This window comes from Nothobranchius furzeri, chromosome 14 (assembly GCF_043380555.1).
Source record: "Nothobranchius furzeri strain GRZ-AD chromosome 14, NfurGRZ-RIMD1, whole genome shotgun sequence".
NCBI classification, from domain to species: domain Eukaryota; kingdom Metazoa; phylum Chordata; class Actinopteri; order Cyprinodontiformes; family Nothobranchiidae; genus Nothobranchius; species Nothobranchius furzeri.
The window spans coordinates 11,389,205-11,414,732 of record NC_091754.1 but is presented as its reverse complement, the minus strand read 5'-3'; the positions used below and the strand labels follow the sequence as shown (position 1 = coordinate 11,414,732).

Here is a 25,528-nt window from a genome sequence, read left to right as displayed (position 1 = left end):
CTTTATGCCTGAGGGGGCAATCGCGAGCATAAAAATTCAAAACTCCTTTAAGTCCCTTTAACTATTGACTCTGGTTCGCTTTATCCACCCTGCCTCAGAAAGTCGTGAAGATTAGAGCTGATGGAGTGTTCTATTATGTTTTACGCTCTTTATGCTTCCTTACATTGTATCTGCTGCAACATTTGAGCAAACTCTAAATAGCAAAAGCTGAATTATGCAATTTCAGAAGCTAAGAACTTTTGCCCATCATCACATTTAATCAACACATTCTCACACCCTAAGCATCGGAAACAAACGCTTGGTCAGCCACCCTCCACGTCAGACCCCAGACGCCAAAAGTGCCCTTTTTCGTTACTTATGTGCGAAAAGGGTTTTCCCTTTTGTAACTGCAGATCCCAATGCAGCGTAAAACTGACGTGATGAGATATCCACTGATGCGGCACCGAACCAGCTCGTTTAACCGCACCTGAACCTTAACGTTTCACTATTTATAACCTTCCCCTCTCCCTCATCCTAACCTTAACCCTCTTGCTACCTAAAACGTTACTCTCACTGCAATCAAGCGTTTGTTTCCCGTGCATTCTGACTCTGACAGTCAGAGTCTGACTGTGAATTTTCGTATTTGCCGCCCAAGGGGAACGTTAGAACATACCATCTGGCGAGGGGGAGGTTACACATAACTGCTACTTTTAACCTCCACCTTGATAGTTGAAACCTCCCCCTCGCGTTGGCTCGGTCCAAACTCGACCAATGACGAGGCGGCTCCCTCCGTTCACTTCACAGAGCCGGCTTTTAGAGCGATCGACATCACTAACGTGTTCGCTAGCAAGATGGTTAAGGTTAGGATAGGGGCGAGGGGAAGGTTAAATAAGAGGATAAGGTTAAGGTGAGGTACAATGAGCTTGTTTGGTGCCCTGGCTGCGGACATTCCATCGCGTCAGTGTAACGCTGCATTGGGATGCAACGGTAGCGGACATCCCATGGCTTCAGTTTTACGCTGCATTGGGATCTGCAGTCAAATAAGGGAAAAACCCCTTTTCGCACATAAGTAACGAAAAAGGGCACTTTTGGCGTCAGGGGTCTGACGTGGAGGGTGGCTGACCAAGCGTTTGTTTTTGACGCGCTGGGAGTTAATAGGACTTAAGGCTGTTTTACCGGCTTGTGACCAAAATCTTTTCTCAATTGGCAGCATTCTGATAGGGAAACGCTACTTAAACAGGCTTTGTACAGTCAGTGAGCCTCAGATCCACTGTAAATTCCTCCCTTGCTTTTGCAACCCAAAGGGGACAATGTCAAAGAAGAGACAGAAAATGAAAGATGTCCTGTACAATTGTCGGTGAGATGGAAAAAGATGCAGCACCACGGGGGATGCTTTACTATTAGACTTGAATGAGGAAGCTGGTGTAGAATGCAAATGGGCTGACTTAAGGACACAATGGTGCTTTAGATCACACATAAGAAACAACCCTGTGAAATCACTCACATCCCCTATATTGCATTCAATATTTACTTTTTGAACAAACCCCAACATGACTTACTCTCATACCTAGATGTCAGTTTAGCAAAGCCACTCTGCATAACCATTCAAATGGAAAATCTCTGCCACACACATCTGGCAAACAGAGATCAAGCTCTATTCAAGTCAAACGTTATGGCATTATGTTTGGAAACCTGTAACAACAACCAGCCTAGCAACTGAGATGACGCCAGCAGGCCATTTGTACTTCTCTGAATCCCTCACATCCCAACATTCCTGCCTTTAATGGAGCACGGCATCAGGAAAGGGAAGAGTACTAAAACTTAACCAAAAGACCGCATTAGTTCAGGCTACAGCTTGATATCTGTGCACCAAAGATGTTCGACTCCACACTTGACTCTTAAAAAACCAGAGCTGTGCAATGATGTAGTGATTAAGCAAACAGCTGACGAACTGGACTTTGTGTGAGATGGGCTTCTAGTGGCTAAGTTACAGCAGCTATTTAGCGTTTTCTTCCCTTCAGGAAATACAGGTCCTTCTCAAAAAATTAGCATATTGTGATAAAGTTCTGATAAACATTAGACTTTCATATATATTAAATTCATTACACACAACTGAAGTAGTTCAAGCCTTTTATTGTTTCTAATATTGATGATTTTGGCATACAGCTCATGAAAACCCAAATTTCCTATCTGAAAAAATTAGCATATTTCATCCGACCGATAAAAGAAAAGTGTTTTTAATACAAAAAAAATCAACCTTCAAATAATTATGTTCAGTTATGCACTCAATACTTGGTTGGGAATCCTTTTGTAGAAATGGCTGCTTCAATGTGGCGTGGCATGGAGGCAATTCAATTCAATTCAATTCAAAAATACTTTATTAATCCCAGAGGGAAATTGATTGCTGTAGTAGCTCAGAATAATAATAATAATCAAGTCATCAAAGAGTTATTGTATATTACAACGGCTGTTGGCAGGAAGGATCTCCAGTAGCGGTCAGTGTTGCAGCGAAACTGAAGAAGCCTCTGACTGAAGACACTCTTCCGTTGTCGGACAGTCTTGAGAAGAGAATGCTCAGGGTTGTCCATCATTTTCTTGATTCTCTGGAGAATCCTTCTTTGCATTATCTCCTCCAGCGGTTCCACAGTCGTCCCCAGAACAGAACCAGCCTTTTTTATTAGGCTGTTGAGCCTTTTCAGGTCCCTGCTTCTGATGCTGCTACCCCAACAGACGATGGCTGAAGAGATTACACTCTCAACAACAGACTTGTAGAAGATCTGCAGCATCTTGCTACAGACATTGAAGGACCTAAGCGTCCTCAAGAAGTGCAGTCTGCTGTGTCCCTTCTTGTAAACGGCTTTGCTGTTCTTTCTCCAGTCCAGTCTGTTGTCCAGGTGAACTCCAAGGTATTTGTATTCCTCAACCACCTCCACTTCTTCTCCCATGATGGAAACAGTGTTTGACTCCACCCTGTTTCTTCTGAAGTCTAAAATAATCTCCTTTGTTTTGTTCACGTTGAAGGTCAGATGATTGTTTCCACACCATGCCACAAAGCGCTCCACCAGCTCTCTGTACTCAGCTTCCTGTCCATCTCTGATACACCCGACAACTGCAGAATCATCTGAGTATTTCTGTAGATGACAGGTCTCTGATTTGTACTGGAAGTCTGAGGTGTACAGGGTGAAAAGGAATGGTGAGAGTACAGTCCCCTGTGGTGCTCCAATGTTACTGATCGCCTGGTTTGATGTGCAATTCTTCAGCCTCACAAACTGTGGTCTGTTTGTCAGGTAGGCTTTAATCCAGGCGATAGTTGAGGCCCCCACCTGTGTCTTCTGGAGTTTCTGGCAAAATACATCAGGCTGGATTGTGTTAACTGCACTGGAGAAATCAAAGAACATGACCCTCACAGTGCTGCCTGCTTTGTCCTGATGACAGTGGGTTGGTTGAAGCAGCTGGATGATGGCATCTTCAACTCCAACCCCATGGCGATAAGCAGACTGCAGCGGGTCCTGATATGTTCTAGTTTGCTTATTCAGGTGGACCAACAGGAGTCTCTCCAGGACCTTCATGATGTGGGATGTCAGGGCAACCGGTCTGTAGTCGTCATTGACTGATGGGCGAGTTTTCTTTGGAACTGGAACAAGGCAGGATGTCTTCCACAGGACTGGAACCTTCTCCTGGGCCAGGCTGAGGTTGAAGAGGTGCTGCAGAATCCCACAGAGCTGCTCTGCACAGGCCTTCAGTATCCTGGGGCTGACACCATCCGGACCTGCAGCCTTGTTCCCGTTCAGTCTCTCCAGCTGCCTCTTCACCTGACTTCTAGAGACAAATAGGTGTGAGGGGGAGGTAAATGGGGCAGCAGCATCTCCTGACTTGGTTGAAGACGGATTTATAGAACCAGAAGAGTCCATGACTGCGTTAGAGGACAAAAGAGCTGGCGTGTGACAGGAAAATGTTGGATCAGAGGAAGATGGGATGTCTGATTGGCTGGGGACAGGCGAGGAGGATGCCGGGTTTGTTCCTGAACTGAACCTATTGAAGAACTTGTTCAGTTCATTGGCTGTGTCCAGGCTGCCATCTGTGCAATCCTTCCTCTGCTTGAAGGCTGTGATCTTCTTCATGCCTGACCAGACATCTCTGATATTGTTCCTCTGTAGGTTGTTCTCCAGCTTCTTCCTGTATGCCTCCTTGCTGTCTCTGATCTTGATCTTTTTTTTTTCGGAACTGCGCTGCTCTGAGTGGCTGCATGTTGGAGTAGCTCTGTAATCCTGAGCTACTACAGCAATCAATTTCCCTCTGGGATTAATAAAGCATTTTTGAATTGAATTGAATCTTCAGTTGCTTCTGTATACTCCTCAATAATTCCCTGTCTCCCTCCTTGAAGGCTCTTTTTTTCTCATTTAGCAGATTCTTCAGTTCACTGGTGATCCAGGGTTTGTTATTAGCGAAGCATCTCACTGTTCTGGTGGGTATTATATTATCCACACAGAAGTTTATATAATCAGTGACACATCCAGTCATGGCATTGATGTCCTCTTCATGTCCGTGGCAGAGACTCATCCAATCTGTGGCCTCAAAACAACTCTGCAGGGCTTCTTCAGCGTCCTGTGACCATTTTCTAACAGTTCTTCTTGTCACAGGTTGCCACTGAACAAGTGGTTTGTATTCTGAGCAGAGAAAAACAAGATTGTGATCTGATTGTCCCAGAGGAGGTCTTGTTTTGGACATGTATGCATTCTTTACATTTGCATAACACAGATCCAATGTCTTGTTTTTTCTGGTGGAGCAGCTGACAAACTGTTGAAATGTTGGAAGTGTGGCAGAGGGTGAGGCATGATTAAAATCACCAGATATAGCCACAAATGCATTGGGGTGCTGGGTTTGTAGCTTAGCGACTAGTATAAGTAAAGACTAGTATACGTTAAACTAATGAGTAAAGACTAGTTTAAGTAAAGACTAGTATACTTTAAACTAATATGAGTAAAGACTAGTATAAGTAAAGACTAATATTAATATACGTTAAACTAATATGAGTAAAGACAAGTATAAGTAAAGACTAGTATACTTTAAACTAATATGAGTAAAGACTAGTATAAGTAAAGACTAGTATACTTTAAACTAATATGAGTAAAGACTAGTATAAGTAAAGACTAGTATACGTTAAACTAATGAGTAAAAACTAGTATAAGTAAGGACTAGTATACGTTAAACTAATGAGTAAAGACTAGTATAAGTAAAGACTAGTATACGTTAAACTAATGAGTAAAAACTAGTATAAGTAAAGACTAGTATACGTTAAACTAATGAGTAGAGACTAGTATAAGTAAAGACTATTATTAATATACGTTAAACTAATATGAGTAAAGACGAGTATAAGTAAAGACTAGTGCACGTTAAACTAATATGAGTAAAGACTAGTATAAGTAAAGACTAATATTAATATACGTTAAACTAATATGAGTAAAGACTAGTATAAGTAAAGACTAGTATTAATATACTTTAAACTAATATGAGTAAAGACTAGTATAAGTAAAGACTAATATTAATATACGTTAAACTAATATGAGTAAAGACTAGTATAAGTAAAGACTAGTATACGTCAAACTATTATGAGTAAAGACTAGTATAAGTAAAGACTAGTATACTTTAAACTAATATGAGTAAAGACTAGTATAAGTAAAGACTAATATTAATATACGTTAAACTAATATGAGTAAAGACTAGTATAAGTAAAGACTAATATTAATATACTTTAAACTAATATGAGTAAAGACTAGTATAAGTAAAGACTAATATTAATATACGTTAAACTAATATGAGTAAAGACTAGTATAAGTAAAGACTAGTATACGTCAAACTATTATGAGTAAAGACTAGTATAAGTAAAGACTAGTATACTTTAAACTAATATAAGTAAAGACTAGTATAAGTAAAGACTAGTATACTTTAAACTAATATGAGTAAAGACTAGTATAAGTAAAGACTAGTATACTTTAAACTAATATAAGTAAAGACTAGTATAAGTAAAGACTAGTATACTTTAAACTAATATAAGTAAAGACTAGTATAAGTAAAGACTAGTATACTTTAAACTAATATGAGTAAAGACTAGTATAAGTAAAGACTAATATTAATATACGTTAAACTAATATGAGTAAAGACTAGTATAAGTAAAGACTAGTATACGTCAAACTATTATGAGTAAAGACTAGTATAAGTAAAGACTAGTATACTTTAAACTAATATAAGTAAAGACTAGTATAAGTAAAGACTAGTATACTTTAAACTAATATGAGTAAAGACTAGTATAAGTAAAGACTAGTATACGTCAAACTAATATGAGTAAAGACGAGTATAAGTAAAGACTAGTATACGTCAAACTAATATGAGTAAAGACTAGTATAAGTAAAGACTAGTATACTTTAAACTAATATGAGTAAAGACTAGTATAAGTAAAGACTAGTATACGTCAAACTAATATGAGTAAAGACGAGTATAAGTAAAGACTAGTATAAGTAAAGACTAATATTAATATACGTCAAACTAATATGAGTAAAGACTAGTATAAGTAAAGACTAGTATACTTTAAACTAATATGAGTAAAGACTAGTATAAGTAAAGACTAGTATACGTCAAACTAATATGAGTAAAGACGAGTATAAGTAAAGACTAGTATAAGTAAAGACTAATATTAATATACGTCAAACTAATATGAGTAAAGACTAGTATAAGTAAAGACTAGTATACGTCAAACTAATATGAGTAAAGACTAGTATAAGTAAAGACTAGTATACGTCAAACTAATATGAGTAAAGACTATGAGGCCAGTCTTTAAACGACAGCCGCTGTGTCTTTAAACGTTTTCTTGGTTTCTCTTCAGTTTTTTAAAAATGTATTCCTCTCTCTCAGTTGTAAACGTAGCTGTTTTACCTTCATCTGCAGATGGAGTCTCATCTTCCCTCTTACGTTTTTTGCTCTCAGGCATATTAACATTTGATCTGTAGTGCTCTTTGTACTTATTCCAGGTAAGCTTGGTGCAATCCCGTGGTTCGTCTAGCTGAATCTTTGGTCGCTTTTTCAGTGCCGTGGCCACGTCGTATGAAATGCATTCTGCTTTTCTTTTACCTTTCTGAATTTCCAATGGCGTGTGCAGTTGGACAGTCTTGGGGGAGCTTTGCGCTCCGTCTGACAGATTGTGGTGGCCTAAAGTTTTTAGTGGCTTGTAACACAGTTTAGCCTCTCTGTTGTTAAAATCCTGTTTCAAAGTCTTGTTTTGCTGTTTCTGCAGCTTAGCCCCGCCGGCAGATTCATTGGAAGGTTTGCCTTCGAGGTTATTCATAGCAGACAATAAATTCTGTTGACCTATGTTTAAAACGGTCATCTCGACATCTCTTTTAAACTTTTCCTGAGCCATTTTGCTGTGGTAGGTCTGAGCCAGATCTCTGGACTTACGGTATTTCTCTTCCATCATTTTGTTGGCCTCCACTTCATTGGAAAGTTGTTTCCTGAGGTATTTAATTTCCGTGAACTGCTTGTCATTTTGAAGACACATTTCAGTGTATCTGGACTGGAGTAATGACCTTTCAGATTTCTCCTTTTGCAGAGATGTGTCGCTCGCCCGCCATTTGCTCTCCATATTTCTGGTGGCCACCAGTTGTTCAGAAAGCTTTTTTCTAAGATCCATCACTTGTTCCCTCAGATGTTTAGTCTCAAGCATTAAATCAGCATTTTTTTCCTTAAGCTGAGAATTTTCCTGATGAACCGGCTCGTTTTTGGGTATACGATAATTTTGTAGTCCAGGCATTTTGATTAGAAGTAGACAGTTATTGACTGAAACTGCTCAATAACACAAGAACCACGCACTGAGTGAAGGACAGTCAGTAGAGCAAACTGGTCGTCTCTGGCTAAAGATTCCAAATGACTCAGACAGCGTTGTTCCTTTGTGACGTCATCGTCATGCCGTGGTCTGGTTTGCATCTCCTTTATGTGCAGAGGTGGAAAGTAACGAATTAAATTTACTCACGTTACTGTAATTGAGTAGCTTTTTAGTATATTTATACTTTTTAAGTCGTTTTTAAAATCTGTACTTTTACTTGAGTAAGTTTTTAAAAAATTGTAATTCGCTACATTTTTAATCATATCCGTTACGGAGTAAAAAAAATTGTAGGCTTAATAAATTAAAAATATTACGTGCAGCAGCGTCAGAACAGAAAGAGACACCTGCATGAGCGCCACGTCTAAAGGGGGGGGTACACCCGTGATAATGAGAACTGTCATGGTTTCTCCATTTAGATATTTGACCCACATACAAGATGACTCTCAAGAGACCAGGAGATGTAGTAAAAAAATAGTTTATTAGAGGTGAGCGGAGGCTGGCAGGGATGGGCTGGTTCCGGAGCTAGAGATTGGATCACTGGAAGAAATAACACATCAAATGATGATCGGGACGGGGAGATATTTATGTAGATAGTGGGGAGAGTTCTTACTGAGATTTGGTTGTAGCGGAGCGTGGGAGAGGTGAGCCCGGTGCCGGGGCTGCAGATGTGGAGGTTCGGAGCAGTGAGACGGGTTGTTGGAGGGTGAACAGGAGACGCACGGGAGGAGAACAGAGCCAGGGAGGATTCAGCCGTGGTTAGGGAGATCCGGGAGCTGCAGAGGCTGGTATGAGACTTCCACACAAAGATGTAATCCAGAACGGGTTCTAGGAATCCTGTGATGACAGACAGAGGTTTCAGGGAACAGACTAGAATAAGATCAGATAACAGGAACAGATTCAGGTGGCTGGACGTTAACAATCTGGCGCTGAGTGGCTGATTCACTGGCTCCTTTATTCCTCCCGTCTAATTACATGATGGGCTGCAGGTGAGCAGGGTGACTCTGCAGCCGAGGTAATTAGCTGGATGGAGTCTCCTTATGAGTCTCCCTAGCCCTCCAACAACCTGTGAAGAGGAAATGTGAACCCACAAACCCAGTACCTGACAAGAACAGCCATTTTTACCGCAGGTTTCCTCAAAAACATCAGTTCAATCCCTGTGATCCACTCGCTGTTTACCTCCTCTCTCCCTCCTCACCTGTTGGTTGGGACCCGCACCTTCGCGCACCGGTGTGACGTCATCGGAATTCTGCTCGGTTCGGTAACCAGACTCGGTTCCGTGTTTGAAACGTGTTTCTCTACCGCTCCGCACGGCAGCGGCAAAATAACGTTTAGCGCTCATAACAAGCGGATTCTCAGCGCTTTGCTCATAAAACAGAAGACCTGCAGGTCTCTGTGAGTTAATCCTGATACTGTTCAGGTGTAAACATTGTGCTCCATCCCTGTGTTTGAACTCAGAAGATGCTCCTTGATGCCACAGATATGTGATGATTGAGCTTGTTTCTTTATTTTACTCCAGAATAAGAGAATAAATTATTACAAAAGCAGCTCAGTGTTAGTCATTCAAATGATTCGTGCTGCAGTGTGTGTGTGTGTGTGTGTGTGTGTGTGTGTGTGTGTGTGTGTGTGTGTGTGTGTGTGTGTGTGTGTGTGTGTGTGTGTGTGCGTGCGTGTGTGTGTGTGTGTGTTACACATATAGGACTGCATGAGACAGCATGGTTTCATCAAATCCATGCATCCTATATCTTGGCTGAAGTAACGGCTCAGGAAAATAATTTATATTTCATAAATAATGACGTCTCTGCAGTGTTTATGATAATGTTTTATCTTATATTGGACCTATCTTTTGTCTGGGAGGTGTAACATATCATGATACAAACCTTTTAAATCATGTGTTACAAGAGGAGATGAATGCATGAATTTAAAGTTCATGTTTGGAGACCACCCTTCACAGTTTGGAGGCTCATGCTGGTGGGGAGACACCATTAGTTCTAGTAACACCTGGGCTCCCAAGTAGAGAGCCCTGCACTGAAGCCCTAGGCCCTCGGGTCGGCCTGGCCCGAGGGCCAGGCTTCGGGCCAACGACTGTGTAATTACCTCGTAGTGATGGGAATTCCGGCTCTTTTTAGAGAGCCGGTTCTTTTGGCTCAGCTCACCAAAAAGAGTCGGCTCTTCCGGCTCCCAAGTGGCTCCTCAGATTTTCTGTTGCGTAGAGTACATTTATAATCAAAATAATGCAAAACTATATGTAAAATGATTTACTAATATAAATAAATGCAATACATAAAATATTTATCATTTCTATGGATTTAATAACGGAACACTTTAAGAAATCTCCACTTTCCGACTGCTGGCGCTCATTTTCTCACCGTCTTCGTCGCACTCTCCTCTCTCTCGCTCGCCTTTTTCCTCCTCCTCATTCACTCTCGTCTCCCTCCACCCGCATGTGCTCTGCTGTGTGTCTGAGTCTGATCCTCCCTCTTCCCCGTCCCTACTGCTCTGTGTGTGGACAGTCTGGACACGCAGTTACACATGTTGACCAATCGCCTGTAGCTTTCACCAAAGCAAGAGGGTAGGAGACGGCTCCCAATGACGAGCCGGCTCCCGTCGTTCACTTCAAAGAGCCGGCTCTTGGAGCCGGTTCGTTCGCTACCGACACATCACTATTACTTCGGACACGGGCCAGGCCGGGCGCCTTTATTTTGAATCGAATTCATAAAAAATTGAAACAGTAGAGCCCTGCGCGGGACTGTTTTCTTCATCCCGCTCCTGCCCGCTCCCGCTGAATTTCTGACCATTACCGCCCGCACCCGCAGCGTGCATGTCTACTCCCGCCCGCAACCGCAAAACTCAGAGAAATTATTACGTCACAGTAAAAGAGATGTATTGAGTTTGCGTCCTCAACGTGTCATTTTATAGGCTATACCAGGGGTCGGCAACCCGCGGCTCTTCCATCCATCTGATGCAGCTCTCTGTGCTTGTAAAATAATGAATGGATATTTAAATAAAATGCTTTATATTTTACTGAATTAATTTTATATCTGTAAGTCAATTCTATGTAAAGATTGTCTGCGTAAACCTGAACAGGCCCAACCCGGTCTTACTGTGAGACCGGGTTGATGGGTCACGCTTGTGCGTAATCGTAGGCGCTTATGAGCTGAAGAGGATGTGAGATTCTGGGATTCTCCTCGGACGGCTCCTGGATGCATCACCACATTGGAGACAGGAACAAGCACTATTCAGTCAAAGTTTCATAATCAGAGAACATTTTCTAAGTGACAAGTCTCTCTGAGAGACAGGGTTTGGAAAACACTCGCTTCAGTGGGAGGAACCTTCCCGCATGCGCTCTGGTTCTGCGACGCGCTCCAAGCCAATCTCCACAACTTCAGCTCGCTGTGCACATATGCGCTGACAGCGAGCTGCGCTGAGCAGTGTCCAGCTCAGATGTTGAGAAGGGAATCTTTTCTTGGGTGATTTAGCTACATCTGCGATGTGCGTAACAAATAAAATGTCAGTTCATCTGCATGCGTCGGGGTAATTCTTTCTATTCTCTGTCAAAATAAACGATCAAATACGGGAACTATCCGGTCAACACAAGCCCTGCTTTTGACTGTTCTGTTTTCTTGTGAAAATTGTTGGAAAGAGATCAAATTTAACTTGATTACCACCAGAGCCTGTGCCGTTATCTCCGTGACGGTAAATGAGGGAAAAACAAATTGATCGGATCCTGCACGTCTTTTAACACATTGGTCAGGATTGACGCACTTTGTTTTCATTTAGTTGGTTAAAAAAAGTCGGGCTTGGGCTCGGGTCGGGCCAGAGAGTCCTGAAAAGCTTTTCGGACCGGGCCGGACACGTGCTCAGATTTTGGGCCCAAGGCCTATTCTGACAGGATGGATGTTACGGGACCCTTAAGGATTCCAGTTGGATGATTGGAGGATTATTTAGGAGGACTGGAATGAACAAACTGATTTCAGTGGTGAAGGGTTAAAGGTATTGGCTCGGCATTAAAATTGTAGAAATGCAAAATAACTACACTTTACCATCTAAATAAACATGTACTGGGTTCAGTTTTTATTCTGTTAAGGACTTTTTTCATAAATCATTACAGAAAATCCAAATCCTCTCCTCCAGACAGTGAAGAACTGTGATTCGCATACGTCACTCCAGCACGTAAAACAAGCTAGCTGCTGATGCTAGTATTGTGGATCACTGCTATTTGTTTATTTGTTTACTTTCATGCTCCTAATAATAACAACGTAAAATTGTGTTTACAGCTGCAGCAAAAGGTCTGAGCCATGTGTCCGTGTCCTACACGCATTTTTAAATAACAGGTCTGATCTAAAATAATAACCTACATCTATAAATCCATCTAGAACTGCACCGCTACTTCTGGACTCCAGACGAGTCCTGTTAGCATGACTGCAGCAAAACTGCTGACCGTGTTAGCTCCGGTAAGGAAAGAACAAGTCCTTTGGGAAAGCTATGACACACACACACACACACACACACACACACACACACACACACACACACACACACACACACACACACACACACACACACAGATATAATCTAAAAGATGATCTCTATATTTCAACATTAGAACCTCCATGACATCCTGGATTAGTGCAAACAACGAGTTGAGCTAAGGAGTTACTCCAGCATCAGGAAGATTTATTCTGATAAATTGTCGGTTAAATTAAATATTTTCCAGAGTTATATCAATAAATACACACAGCAGTAAAACTGTAGATTACTGAACTTTATTGGGACACATGATGGAGCTAAGGGCAGCTGAGAACTCGTCAGCTTAGAGCTCCCAGTGGAGCACAGAAATAAAATATTTAAGAAAAGTAAACAAACTGTACCGATTTTGGTTCTGAAGATGAACAGAATCCTCCTATGTCCAAATCGGGTCGCAGGTCTTCTGAGTCAAACGGTCTAAAACATGTCTGCACCTCTGGTAGTGATATCCAGCTGGCGGGGTCAGAGTTCGGTTGAACTTTTCCGGTAATCCAATATCCGTTCTGGTCGCCGTATCCCAGAGATAAACAAATCTGACCGACTAGCAGAGGCTTCACTAGCTACATCTGATTGATGACACACTGTTCTCTGCTATAACGCTAACGCAGAAACACCGGAGTCAGGCGTTGTTTACTGCAGCTGTTTCAGCAGAGCTCCATGTGAAACGTCACCAGCTGCCCAGGGCTTAGACCGGAAGTTAGTTTCTGTTTTTCCCGCGCCGGTCACAAACATCAGATTTTCTTACAATTCCAGCCGTCAAAATCCAGAAAATCTTTTTCATCTAAGGTTTTAATACACATTTACACATGCTGTTCAAATGAATTTTGCCTCTGGCTGATATCTTTAAATGAGTGAGTGAACCCACTTCCAAAGATGAACTCTGCTAACTTTAAAAATCAGCTGCTCTAAATAAACATGAAGGTCAGAGAGGAGCTCTAGGATGGACATGGATAAAGGAACTGTAATGTAGAGGTAAAGTAGGGCAGGGCCAACGTGAACAGCTGTCATACGGTCTGTTTGACGTTCATTTAGCTTGTTATGTGACAGGTTAGAGCACAGTCTCATGTTAGAGTTTTGTCATGAGAACATTGAGATACCTCACATACTGATGGCATCTAAAAATTAACATTAGTTTTTCAAAATAAAGAATAATTTTAATCACAAGTGAAACGTACAATCCTAGAAAAACCTCGTCCAATCAATGTGCATGTCCTGCTCTGACTGATTGGATAGAAATCCTTCCAACAAACTGTGTGTGCGTGCACACACGAGCGCGTTGTGAACTGGTGTTGTGGTTTTCACTGATGTAACCATCTTTACGCAGACAAAAATGTAACTAAGTAACTTTTACTTTGAGTACATTTTATGTACAATACTTTTTACTTTTACTTGAGTAAAAATTTAGGCAAGTACTTTTACTTGTAATTGAGTAAAAAATTATCAAAGTACTGGTACTCGTACTTAAGTAGGAAATTTTAGTACTCTCCACCTCTGGGAGCGACACAGTCAGGGAGGCCGGGGCAGATCATGACACAATGTCCAGTTGGTTCGCCATCACCATTTTGTCAGTCTGGATCTGGAAGTCCTGAAGGAGCTTGGCTCTCTCTTTCTCAACCACCTTAGGGGGTGTTACCCACTGCGACCTTGGAGCTTCCAGTCCATACTCTGCACAGATGTTCCTGTACACGATGTCAGCCATTTGGTTGTGGCATAGCATGCTTTCCCTGCCAGCACCTCACACCCTCTGTACTGTCCTTCAGACCAGCTCTTTCTAGCCATTGGTAGGATTTCTTGATATCAGCCCTTTCAGTTATCTGTCGGTGGTGCATCCCATGTGGGGGGTTGTCCTCTCACAATGGTATTTCCAGCATTTCCTCCTCTGTTCACCATTGTCTGAGATATTCACTGAGCACGTCATCTGTTGGGGACTTATTCTTGATGTACTTATGGATCTTGATGTTTCATCCTAGACAGTGGCTCTCACACTCACTAGTCCTTGGCCTCCTTCCTTTAGGCTGCAGTATATTTTTATGCCTCTAGATGGTGCCCTCTGAGGAACAGCTGTGGATTTCTGCGTATAGCAGCACATTTTAATTATCGTCAAAAGGGCTACCACATTTAATCAACCTCTGAAACTACAAAAATAGCAGTAACTGTCATGCATACACTAAAATGCATGCATTGACTCCTCCCCATGCCATAGTTTGAGCACTAATTGGTTGCACTATGTTTTTTTATTTTATTTTATTTATTTATTTATTTTGCAAGATTTGGCCAAAATTGCACTAATGCCATAATTTTGAAAGATAATCTTTTCAATGAAAGACTGTTGGAAAGCATTCATTAATGCTAGACCGGGATTCCCTAAAGCCTGATTCATGCTTCTCCATCGCTCCAACAGGGAGACACGCACGGATGGAGATAGCCCTCATACTTCTCCGTCTCCTGGGGAGTGTTGCAAAGCAATTCCCCGCCAGGACAACAGAGGGCGTAGCGTTGTTCTGTGGTATCCTGTCATGTATCCGGTCAAAGATAGTGTGTTTATATTGTGTTTTTTGTATATAAGAGACTTTTTAACACCGACAAATTTGTCTCTCATTCTCCTCCACCTTTTCATGGGCTCGCCACCTCTAAACCCACATTTCCTGTCATTTCCGTCCACAAATAAAAGGCTTGCTGCCCATCTTTTCACTCCTCCAGTCACGGGAGAATTAAACGTTCATATTTTTAGAGTTTTTTTGCGAGGTATTCTTCAAGCTTCTTCGTGTCTGCCGCTATTTATTCTTGGCTCTCTTTATGCTTTTGAGGGCACAATGGTGGCGGTGTAGACAGCGGTGCCCTGACCAATCACAAGCTTGCGTTCTCCGTCTCGACGGACGGATGTTTAGAAAAGAGAGCTCGACTCCGTCCGTCCTTGCGGGGCTCTCCAGCAGGCCCACAAGGACGAAAAATGGCGTGTGTGTCTCCGCACTGACGCAGAAGCATGAATCAGGCACCCCTGGGGGTGCACGAGCCGCCGCTAGGGGGTGCGCAAGGTGAAAAGTGTAATGGCTGTGGGAGCAAGTCTGTCACATGTCACAGACGCAATCCAGTAAAACCACAGCCAGTGGGTGCAGAAGAGCATGCTGGAGTGAGTGATTTAAGAAATTTGGCTGAAATAGCACCTAACGAGAAGCCCTGACAAAAAAGCATGCTCTGCTCAGCCTTTCACTGAGCTGCGCCACGATGATTCAGACAGAGGGCCAACTCCTCTGCACCCACCGTCAGAACATTTCAGCAGGTGCTGGAAGCAGATATAGCTATAGCTAGCCTTCTCTGTGATTAAAGCATATTTAAGTGATTTTAAAACAACAACATTTCACAAAATTAAAATAGAAGCTTCTGTTTAGGGATCATGAATACAGAGCAATCTCCCCAGTTATGGACCCCACCCCCAGGATTGCTTGTTAGTCCATGTGACAGAGGAGCGCTGATTCAGCCAGAACAGCCAGGAGCCAGTCTGAGGCAAAATCCAGAACTTCATGACTCCAGGCTCTTCAGAAAGCCCCATTAGAGACCTTTGATCACGCTCAAGCAGGTGACCATTTCAGGTTTACATCGGAGCAGAAGGAAGGAGGGAGCGTACCTCTGGCCACAGGTTAAATGTTCCTGCTTGAAGAGAAGTCGCTAAATTGCATTGTTCGTGTGCTACCTGGGCACTCTATATATTTAGCCCCATAGCTACGCACTGGTGTGGGGGCTGGGGGGTGCGTCGACATAATCGGGACATAGAAGGAGGTGCGCGGCTAAATAAGTTTGGGACCTGCTACTTTAGATGATTGATTAACAATTTAATATAATCCCAGTTTTACTGCATTGTTTAGTAAGTTTAATATTTTTAGCCCCTTGAGAGCAGCTTGTAAATTCAAGTTCATCCACTGGTAAAGTTATAACAGATATCTGCACCTTCAAGACGGTTGGAGAAATCAAAAATGCCCTGTAGAGCCAGAGTTTGGTTTGTCCAACTCAAGGCTGCAGCAAAACATCATCCATTCATCATCACACCCACACAGGTGCAAGATGATAGATAGATAGATAGATAGATAGATAGATAGATAGATAGATAGATAGATAGATAGATGATAGATAGATAGATAGATAGATAGATAGATAGATGATAGATAGATAGATAGATAGATAGATAGATAGATAGATAGATAGATAGATAGATAGATAGATAGATAGATAGATAGATAGATAGATAAAAATGATTAAGAAATAAAACAACTAAAGCTACCTGCAAGATAGGTGTGCTCACTTGTTTGATTAAAACAGTTTTGATTACACGAATGTAAAGGAAATTTATTACTCAAAACTGCCAAAATTTCCTAAATGTTTTCTAAAACAGAAAACATCCCTAAAATATTCAGAAAAATATAAATCATGAATCAAATATGAAAATAATGGCTCATTATCACAAGATCGCGGATTCAAGCGGCTGAAATGAGTTTTCTCCACAGGGTGGCTGGGCTCTCACTTAGAGATAGGGTGAGAAGCTCAATCATCCGGGAGGGGCTCGGAGTAAACCCGCTGCTCCTCCACATCGAGAGGAGCCAGTTGAGGTGGCTCAGGCATCTAGTTAGGATGCCTCCCTGGTGAGGTTTTCTGGTCATGTCCAACTCAGAGGAGACCCAAAAGAAGGAGGGATAAGCATATGAAAACGGATGGGTGTTGATTTATCAACAAACCTTAATCAATGTGACGAATTTTCTGAATTTGGAGGTTTTGTCTCTTTTTAGGTTTTTATTAAGTCTAGTCTTTCTTGTTCATCATTTCTTCAAATCAGCCCAAAAACCAGGGCCGGCTCTAGGTAATTTGGTGCCCAAGGCGAGACTGCCCATTTGCGCCCCCCCCCACCCCCGTGCCTGCATGCCTCTCACCCAAACCCAAGTCCACCCACCCATTGGAAAAAGCAACTCCACAGTTATTCCTTAGTTACTATTTTTTATTTTAAATATTCACACAACAACTCTTTAAAGTCAACAGCCTGAAGAATAAATGTAAGCTTGAAAGATAAGTAACCTGAGAATATTACAATAACCAACAACTCAAAATGTTGTGCAAATGTCATGGGGGGGGGGGGGGGAGATGCAAAATCAAAAGCAGCATTAAACTGCTGAATCAAAAGTAAAACTCAAATATCAAAGTTTCATCATAAAGAAAGTTCTACTTTCCATTTTGTTCAACTGCTGTGGCCAGTCAGCAGGATCCATGGGGCCAGCAGCTCATACATGTTCACAGACATCTGTTGAAGCTGATGATGATGTCTCTTCAGGCTGTTGGATTGGAGCACTGAGTCTGCTGGTGTTGTGTTCTTCTTCTGTGAGAATATAAACACACACACACACACACACACACACACACACACACACACACACACACACACACACACACACACACACACACACAAAGCAACTTAACCCTCTGATGCATGAATTAAGAACAGTGCCACTTTCATGTTCAATAATCCTCGGTCATGTGCAGTGATGCTTTTCATTATTTTTCATGTTACTGGACTTTTTATTTTATTGATCTTTTTTTAATCTGTTCTATGAAAACATGAATAAAATTATCAAAAACAGGTGGAAGTGAGTGCATCCTTGGGGAATATTTGAAAAAACTTATGTCTCACTCTCAGGTGCTCTTCAGCATCAAATAAATTGTAGAACATGAGGAAGAAGATCCGGTGATCTGAGGCACTCTGAGGATTTCATTTATTAAACAAGGAAACGCCGACGCGTTTCGGTACCACATTCTTCAGGGTATGAACCTTTATACCTTGAAGATGACTCACTATGTCACAAAAACTAATGTCCATCCTTTTTTACAAATTTACAGCCTAAATGACAATAACATCTTAAGGAGACGATTTCCGATGTGTATGTTCAGATTATTTAATATTCTCAATGCTAAATCAATGCTGCACTGATTGTGCCAAAAACAAGTGGCTGGTGTGGATTTAAATAAATTAATTTTGCATATCATATGTGATAAGCTGTTTAATTTGAAAAAGTCCGTTTCTACTGCTGATTACAAATAGCCTAACAAGTAACTTACTCACCTGGTTCTAGATGCTGAGACTGTAGCTCAGTAAATGTGCTGCTGCTGCGTGATGCCTGGATAGAAGATGCTGCAGCGAAAACAAGAAAGAGACAGCATAAGATGTCATGCTGTGTTTAGGCAGTTCTCACTCCCCACCGGGCCCGGCGGCAGCGGGGGAGTCCCCGCCACAGCCGCGGCGGTGCCGCCCGCCCGATGTGAAGAACAAAGTTGAAATTTTGCTACACCCACACCTAGCGTTCTTCTGACATACAAATATTAAATTCGTATTGTATGCGTACTTAAAACTTGAAACTAAGTTCATAAAAGGCTGCAATCAAGCTACAAAACCCAGTAAAAAATCTTCCATTCTTCATGATCACAGTGAGATTTAACAGGTGTAAAGACAGTCCCGCCCCCGTAGTGTCCACAGGTGCCTGTCATGGCTGCAGATATTGTCTCATTGCATACGAAGATTCAAATGTAAACTTAATTGGTTAAAGTTATGAGATACAGTATTGTGTATGTAAACAGCTAGCGAGGGTCCGTCCGTGGACCGTGCATGGCAGTTAGCTAAAATGGTAAAGCAAAAAGTTCCTTTGCCAAATTTGTAAAGTCTACATACCTCTGCTTTGGGCCCGCTTTTTTCTTCCTCCTTCCTTCACTTTCGGAATGCTGATCCCGATGGCTTAGGTGTTCTTTTCATTGTAAAATATCAAAAGTTTAAACGCGACGACAACAGGATGTCCTTCTACGGTGCTGCCCATGCACGCACATGATCTACGGCACCCTTAACGGTCAAATCGGAGCGGTGGCCCAGGCGGGAGCTGTCATGCAGCCAGATCATTACAATTTAAATATTGATGTTTTAATTTCATGTCATGTCAGAGGGGAATTTTGAGTAATGTAGAGAGTGCATTTCATATTACAAACATAAATGTAATAAACTTTTTTTTTGCGCCCTATCCATCAGATGGCGCCCCAGGCGGCCGCCTGTGTCGCCTGTCGGCAAAGCCGGCCCTGCCAAAAACAGTTAAAAATAAAATGCAAAACAATAACTTTGTTTTAATTTAGCTATTCTACAGGGCCAACGGTGATATTCTGTAGTTTTAAGCTACATCTTAAAATGGTTGGTTTTGAGGTGTCATTAAATCTGTTTATCTCTGCTGCCTGCACTCAGGATTTTTGATTAAAGGCAAATATCACTTTCACTAGAGCCAAATACTAGCAAATATCTCCTCTTCCACTCTGGCAAACCTTGGAGAGTCTCTATTTGCTCCATTAGTTCTCACCATGTAACAACAGAGCTCTGGCAGTACAAAGACTCCGAGTCTCTCCCTGCATCTCCAGTCCTGCATTCAGTGGCACCATTTGAGGCCATGTGGAGCCAGGCAGGGAGCATAAACTAAAGAGATGCCTGTGTGTTGGCCTTGAAAGGTCCAGCAGTAAATGCATCGTTTGAGCAATTGGTGAGCCTCGCCCTGCTTGGGATTGTTTTTTTTTCCTGCTCGATAAATATAGGAATTATATATTGAGTCAATTAGAATGACTTATTGTGTTGGTGCTCATAGTGCGGTGACACTTTCCCCATATGTCACATGTCAGGTGTGTTTTTGAATTAAACAAGAGCAGTGGGTGGAAATAAGCAGCAACACCTTGACTTAAGATGCAAGTGTGGTGCATTCAAAAGCCCACAGACATTTACATCTTAAAGATAAAGCTGTTAAACACTTTAAAAATATATAGTTTTATTGTTTGTCTTTTATTTTATGTACCACAAAATACTCAGAAAGGAGTTTTTTTTTGGGGGGGGGGGGGGGGTATTTTATGAAAATAAATAAATTTTATGAAAGCTTTGAAATTGTTGTTAAAATTTGGACACAACTTCTTTAAAGCATTAATCGGTGCAAAAATAAAATAAAGATTTAGCAAATATTACAGTTTAGCAGGTAACTGAAGCCACCAGTTCCTCATTTTCCAAATGCTGTTTCACAAAATAAATAATTAATAGTAAACTGCACCGAACAAGTTGGAGAAGAGTCAAAAATCATGACAAAACGTCCCGACTCAGGCTCCTTTTACACATTTTAAGGTGGTGAATCCAGGGGAAAGATTGAGAGGGCCGCCGGTCAAGGGAGTGCAGTAAAAATCACTAATTGTTCGTCTGAAAGAACATTTAGCTGTAAAGCTGAGGGTCTCTGATGTCAGACAGCGTGGATCCCATCCCCACCTTCCCTCTGGCCATAATTAAACATGTACAGATTCACATAGAGAAATTAAATCTTGTTTTTCATATTTTAATGTAAAAGCTGCTATTATTTTGAAATAGTACAACAAAATGTAATTTTTCTTGGTTGAGTCATGTCGGCAAGTTTCTGATCACACACACGGTGCAGATTTTTTTTAAATATTTTTTAATCATTTTCTTGAGCCACTATGTGCTAAAATGACCCTTTACCGGGCTAATGAAATGTCACGCAGAGCCCCACCGCCCCCTGTGGCCAGAATACAGCACTTGCAACTTCAGAGTGTCCGGGTCGCTCCATGTTGGAAAGAAGAGCCAACATGCTAGTGCTGGAGTCTGCTCCCAGCACACGATTCCTCCATGTTTTAGATCGTGAACACAGCTGATTGAATCGCTACACCAATGAAGGCTGAGGAGACATTTCAGCAGATAGATTAAGGTAATAAAAAGACAAACGCTCGGTTTTATGACTGAGTTAATCCCTCAGTGTGGATGCTGAGATTAATGTTTTTATTTTGGATGGACCCTTACTTAAACCCTTCCTAACCCAGAACAGGAGAAACCTCTCCAAAGTGACACCATAGTTCTTTGGACTGTCCTCAGACTTGAAGCCGCTCTCACCTGAGTCTCCAGCAGCACAGATGCCAAGTTTGACATGAAAGAGACAAATGGTTGTCAAGACAGAGGAGGAACGGTCAGACAGACAGAGAAATGCTGATTTATTAGTGAGACACTGACGTGAACTTTAAAACCTGAAGAATCTTTTGGGATGTTTGGAAATCATGACATCAATCTTCATCATGTAGTTTATTTTATCTGACGCTGACATCTTGGATAACTGCATTTCTGTGAAGTCAGGCTGAATTTAAAGTAACACATGTCATGTCGGTGTGTTCACGGTGGACAAGTATGGAAGGCAAGCCGTGTCACAAAGGGATCCCTCTGCCATAAGCTGCAGGTCACTCCCACTGCCACAAGTCGTCATTTTCATTTAAATAGTTACGTCTTATTGTGTTTTTTTTTTTTTATAGATTTGGTTTGTGAGATGTTGGTGTTTCTGAGGTGACGTTGGAGCTTTGGCCTCAAATATATGAGAACACAAGACAGCCTTCCACTCCACCCAGAATAGAAAACACTCGTTTACCTCCCACGCAGAGTGGGCTCGACATCACACCATCTCCTGTTTTGGCCTTTTGTTGCTTCTTTTCCTCAGCTTCACACACACACACACACACACACACACACACACACACACACACACACACACACACACACACATGTACCTGTCTCCAGCTGCCTTTTGGGTTAGTACATCAACACAGACCTGCAAGTATTGTCCTCCCCAGGGAAGTCAATCAAAGTTTCTCAGTGTTGAGCTGTTTCTCCGAGCCTCGCCAATCATTTTCTGTCTAATATTCACAGGTCCAGCTGCTCAAAGGCTGATCAATGTTGCTGGAAACAGAAAACTGTCCATTCTGTCTGAGAGCTGTGGGGGAGGGGGAGGGGGGCACTGAATTGATGACTTTGTAAATAGACGCAGGGGTATACTTTGCAACACCAATGGTTTCCCCCCTGAAAACCTGTTCCCTGTCGCCGTCGTCTCGAGAAAATTAGCAATTCAAAGCGTGGCCCTGGGGTTGCCGAGTGTTTATGTGGATGCCTCGCACGATGAAGGCGCACATTTGTTTCTCGCCACTGACCTGTCAGTCATTCGGCCATTAGAGCTGAAAGCAACACCAATTTTAACCTGAAAGAGTCGGGCGGACGTTAGCTGTGATCAAAGAGGAGAGAACAGAGAAAAAGAAATGGAGGAGCGTAAAGGAGTAATGTTTGTCAGTCCTATCCACTCCCCCAAATCACCCCTTCACACTCAAACAAAGCGGGCATTATATCATCGAGGCTTTCAGGGAGAAATGCCCTTCACAAAAGCAGTTAGCTGGCACGCTTTCACAGCAGAATGCATCGTGGGAGACTGCTTCTTGTTTTTAAACAGCGTTCTGTTGGATCAATATCACTAATTAGCATTTTGAAAGCCGTCTAAAGCACTTGTCAACAAATGTAAAATATATTTTCCAATGAGAGGATCAGCTGGCTGTTTGAAAGTGTCATCTCATTTGAACTGCAGTAAATCCTCGCAATACTCTGGGAAACTTACAGGAACCAAAAAGCAGCAAGAAGATACATTTACCATGATATTTAATGCAGTACATCCAAGTCATCCATGTGCCAGCAACAGGTGTTAAACGAGATTCAGTGTGAGGAATGTTTGTGGGTTGATAAGGGGGAAGTAACACCTTGTGTTTTTTATTTTTAAAAAAAATTAATCAAATGTGTCCCTTCAGCCTCGTAGCATAACTGCGTAACCAATGTTGGGAAAGAGCCACTGGTTGGTTTAGAGCTTAAGTGATGCATGCATACTTTTATTTAATTAATTTCCTTGTTTAATTTGCTTCCTGTGAAATCTAAAGAAGAGTCTCGCTGGAGTTTATAAATACTTTAATTTTTTATAAAAGATAAACAAGCTTTTAGCTGAGGAAAAAAAAAACAACTCGAATGTTGTTGGATCTGGGATTTTTAATGCATCATGTAGGAACCACCATTGCAAAGAGAGGGGGCCGAGTACACATCCAGATATTATTGAGTGATGAGAATTGACCATGAAACATTAGTACAGTATGTACAAATCTTCTCCGTGAACATGTTTGTTCAGCACCAATTCATATATGTTGTATAAGAGTGGCAATTTAACATGTTAATTATGATTATGATTATGATTAATATTTTTAAAAATAAATGTGTTAAAATTTTTCCTTTGAGCCCAAGCGCCCCCCCAATTGGGGGCCGGAAAAGTTTAGCATCAAAACTTATGCCCTGTAAATATCAAGCTGCACCTTCAACAAAACTGCAGAGCCTGGGCTACACAACCATATGAACCTTTTTATGTGCTCCAAACAAAACTAAAACTACAGTTTTAATGAACTATGACAAATTGGTTTTCACAAAGAAAAGAAAGGAAAATAAATTTACTTTTTTACTGTTATGTCTAGTTGTTGGTAGAAAGCAGCCGTTAACCATATGAAGTTTATTACAGCAGGGGGGAGAAGCACACGCAGCATTCATCTTGTAACCCTCAGCAGAACTTCCCCTGAACTCCACACCTCTCTATGTATTTAGCCTGGCCTGCCAGACTCGTCCTCTGTTTAATTCTGCACAGAGAAAGAGTCTGGTAACTCTCGGCAAAGAGCACCATGAGAGGCGGGACTAGCCAGCTCAAAAATAACCAATCAGAAAAAAGACAGAAATCCCGACTGTACCGCGCAACGCTGTAGTTTTCTAGTTGTAGTAAAAAAAAAAAAGGCATCTGGCAACAACGAAAATATCTTTTTTTTAGAAGAAATCCTTTTAGCGCTTCTACTTGTTGTTTTAAAGACATTTGAGTCATTTAGAACAGAGGAAAGAGCCACAGCGAACTCTGCCGCTGTATTTGTTGTTTATGAGAAACTGAGCGTCGCTGTGTGTGACGTCAGCGATGCTGTAGTTTTTTAGCTATAGTCGAAAATGGAGTCTGACGACGGCGCAAACATCTTTCTTTAAAAGAAAGGCTTTTAGCGCTTCTACTTGTTGTGTCCAAGTCATTTAGACCAGAGGAAAGAGCCGCAGCGAACTCCGCTTCAGTTGTCATGTTCGACAAACTCGGCGTTGTGGTGTGTGACGTATGCTACTCAGCGCTGATTGGCTTGGTTAGAATTCTCACGGGGTGGGGTTCTTTGAATAGGAGAGTTCCCAGACTCTTTCTCTGTGCAGAATTAAACAGAGGAGGAGTCTGGTTGACCAGGCTAATATATATTAGCAGTGCTCTGCTGCCACCTAGTGTTCAGTTCAGTACACAACATTTACAATGCTCCATGTCCATTTACACTTCATCAATAACACATAAACTAATATTAACATATTTCAACAAATCCCAGAATCCTGACTGGAAAACAGCGACTTGTCAACTCCAGGTTGGGGGGTAGGTCCTGCCTCAAGTGGAGGAATTCAAGTATCTCGGGGTCTATTTCACCAGTGAGTGAAGGAGGGAGCAGTATATCGACAGGTTGATTGGGGCAGTGTCTGCAATGATGCGGACACTGAACTGTTCTGTTGTGGTGAAGAAGGAGCTGAGCCGGAAAGCAAGGCTCTCGATTTACCAGTCAATCTACCACCCAGTCCTCACCTATGGTCATGAGCTTTGGACCAAAAGAACAAGATGGCAGATGCAAGCGGCAAAAATTATTTTTTTCTGCAGGGTGGCTGGGCTCAGACTTAGGGATAGGTTGAGGAGCTTGGACATTCGGGAGAGACTCGGAGTAGAGCAGCTGCTCCTTCATATCGAGAGGAGTCAGTTGAGGTTTGAGCATCTTGTTAGGATGCCTTCTGGACGCCTCCCCAGGGAGGTGGTTCAGGCATGTCCTGCCGGCAGGAGGCCTCCTGGTCAACCCAGGACACGTTGGAGAAAGTATATCTCCAAACTGGCCCAGGAACGCCTTGGGGTCCTACCGGAGGAGCTGGTGTGGAGGTGGCCGGGGAGAGGACGGTCTGGAACTCCCTAGTTGGGATGCTGCACCTGCGACCCAGACTAGATAGGCGGAAGAAGACGAGAGGAGATGTCCTTTTTGATGAGACCAAAGTAATCAAATAGACCTTGAGATTACAGACCCCATTAAAGTGTGGATATGTCATAAGACTTATTATTATTATTATTCTCAGGTTGATTAAAATGTGATTAATCAAGATTAATTTATTACAATGCCGCTGATTAATTTGATTAGTTTATTTAATCAAGT

The 25,528-nt window shown here is 41.9% G+C and overlaps 2 protein-coding genes across 2 annotated transcripts in view; one reads left to right on the top strand and one right to left on the bottom strand.

Moving 5' to 3' along the window:
• Positions 1-25,528, top strand: part of asic4a (acid-sensing (proton-gated) ion channel family member 4a) — a 195,814-nt gene that overhangs the window by 51,026 nt on the left and 119,260 nt on the right. The gene's annotated exons all lie outside the window — the stretch shown is intronic.
• Positions 6,545-9,051, bottom strand: LOC129164974 (uncharacterized). Its single transcript, XM_054747123.2, has 3 exons — positions 8,955-9,051; positions 8,466-8,689; positions 6,545-8,392 (listed from the first exon to the last, which is right to left on the bottom strand). Exon 3 carries the CDS (start codon positions 7,781-7,783, stop codon positions 6,833-6,835), a length of 951 nt encoding a protein of 316 aa, XP_054603098.1. The 5' UTR covers positions 7,784-8,392; positions 8,466-8,689; positions 8,955-9,051; the 3' UTR covers positions 6,545-6,832.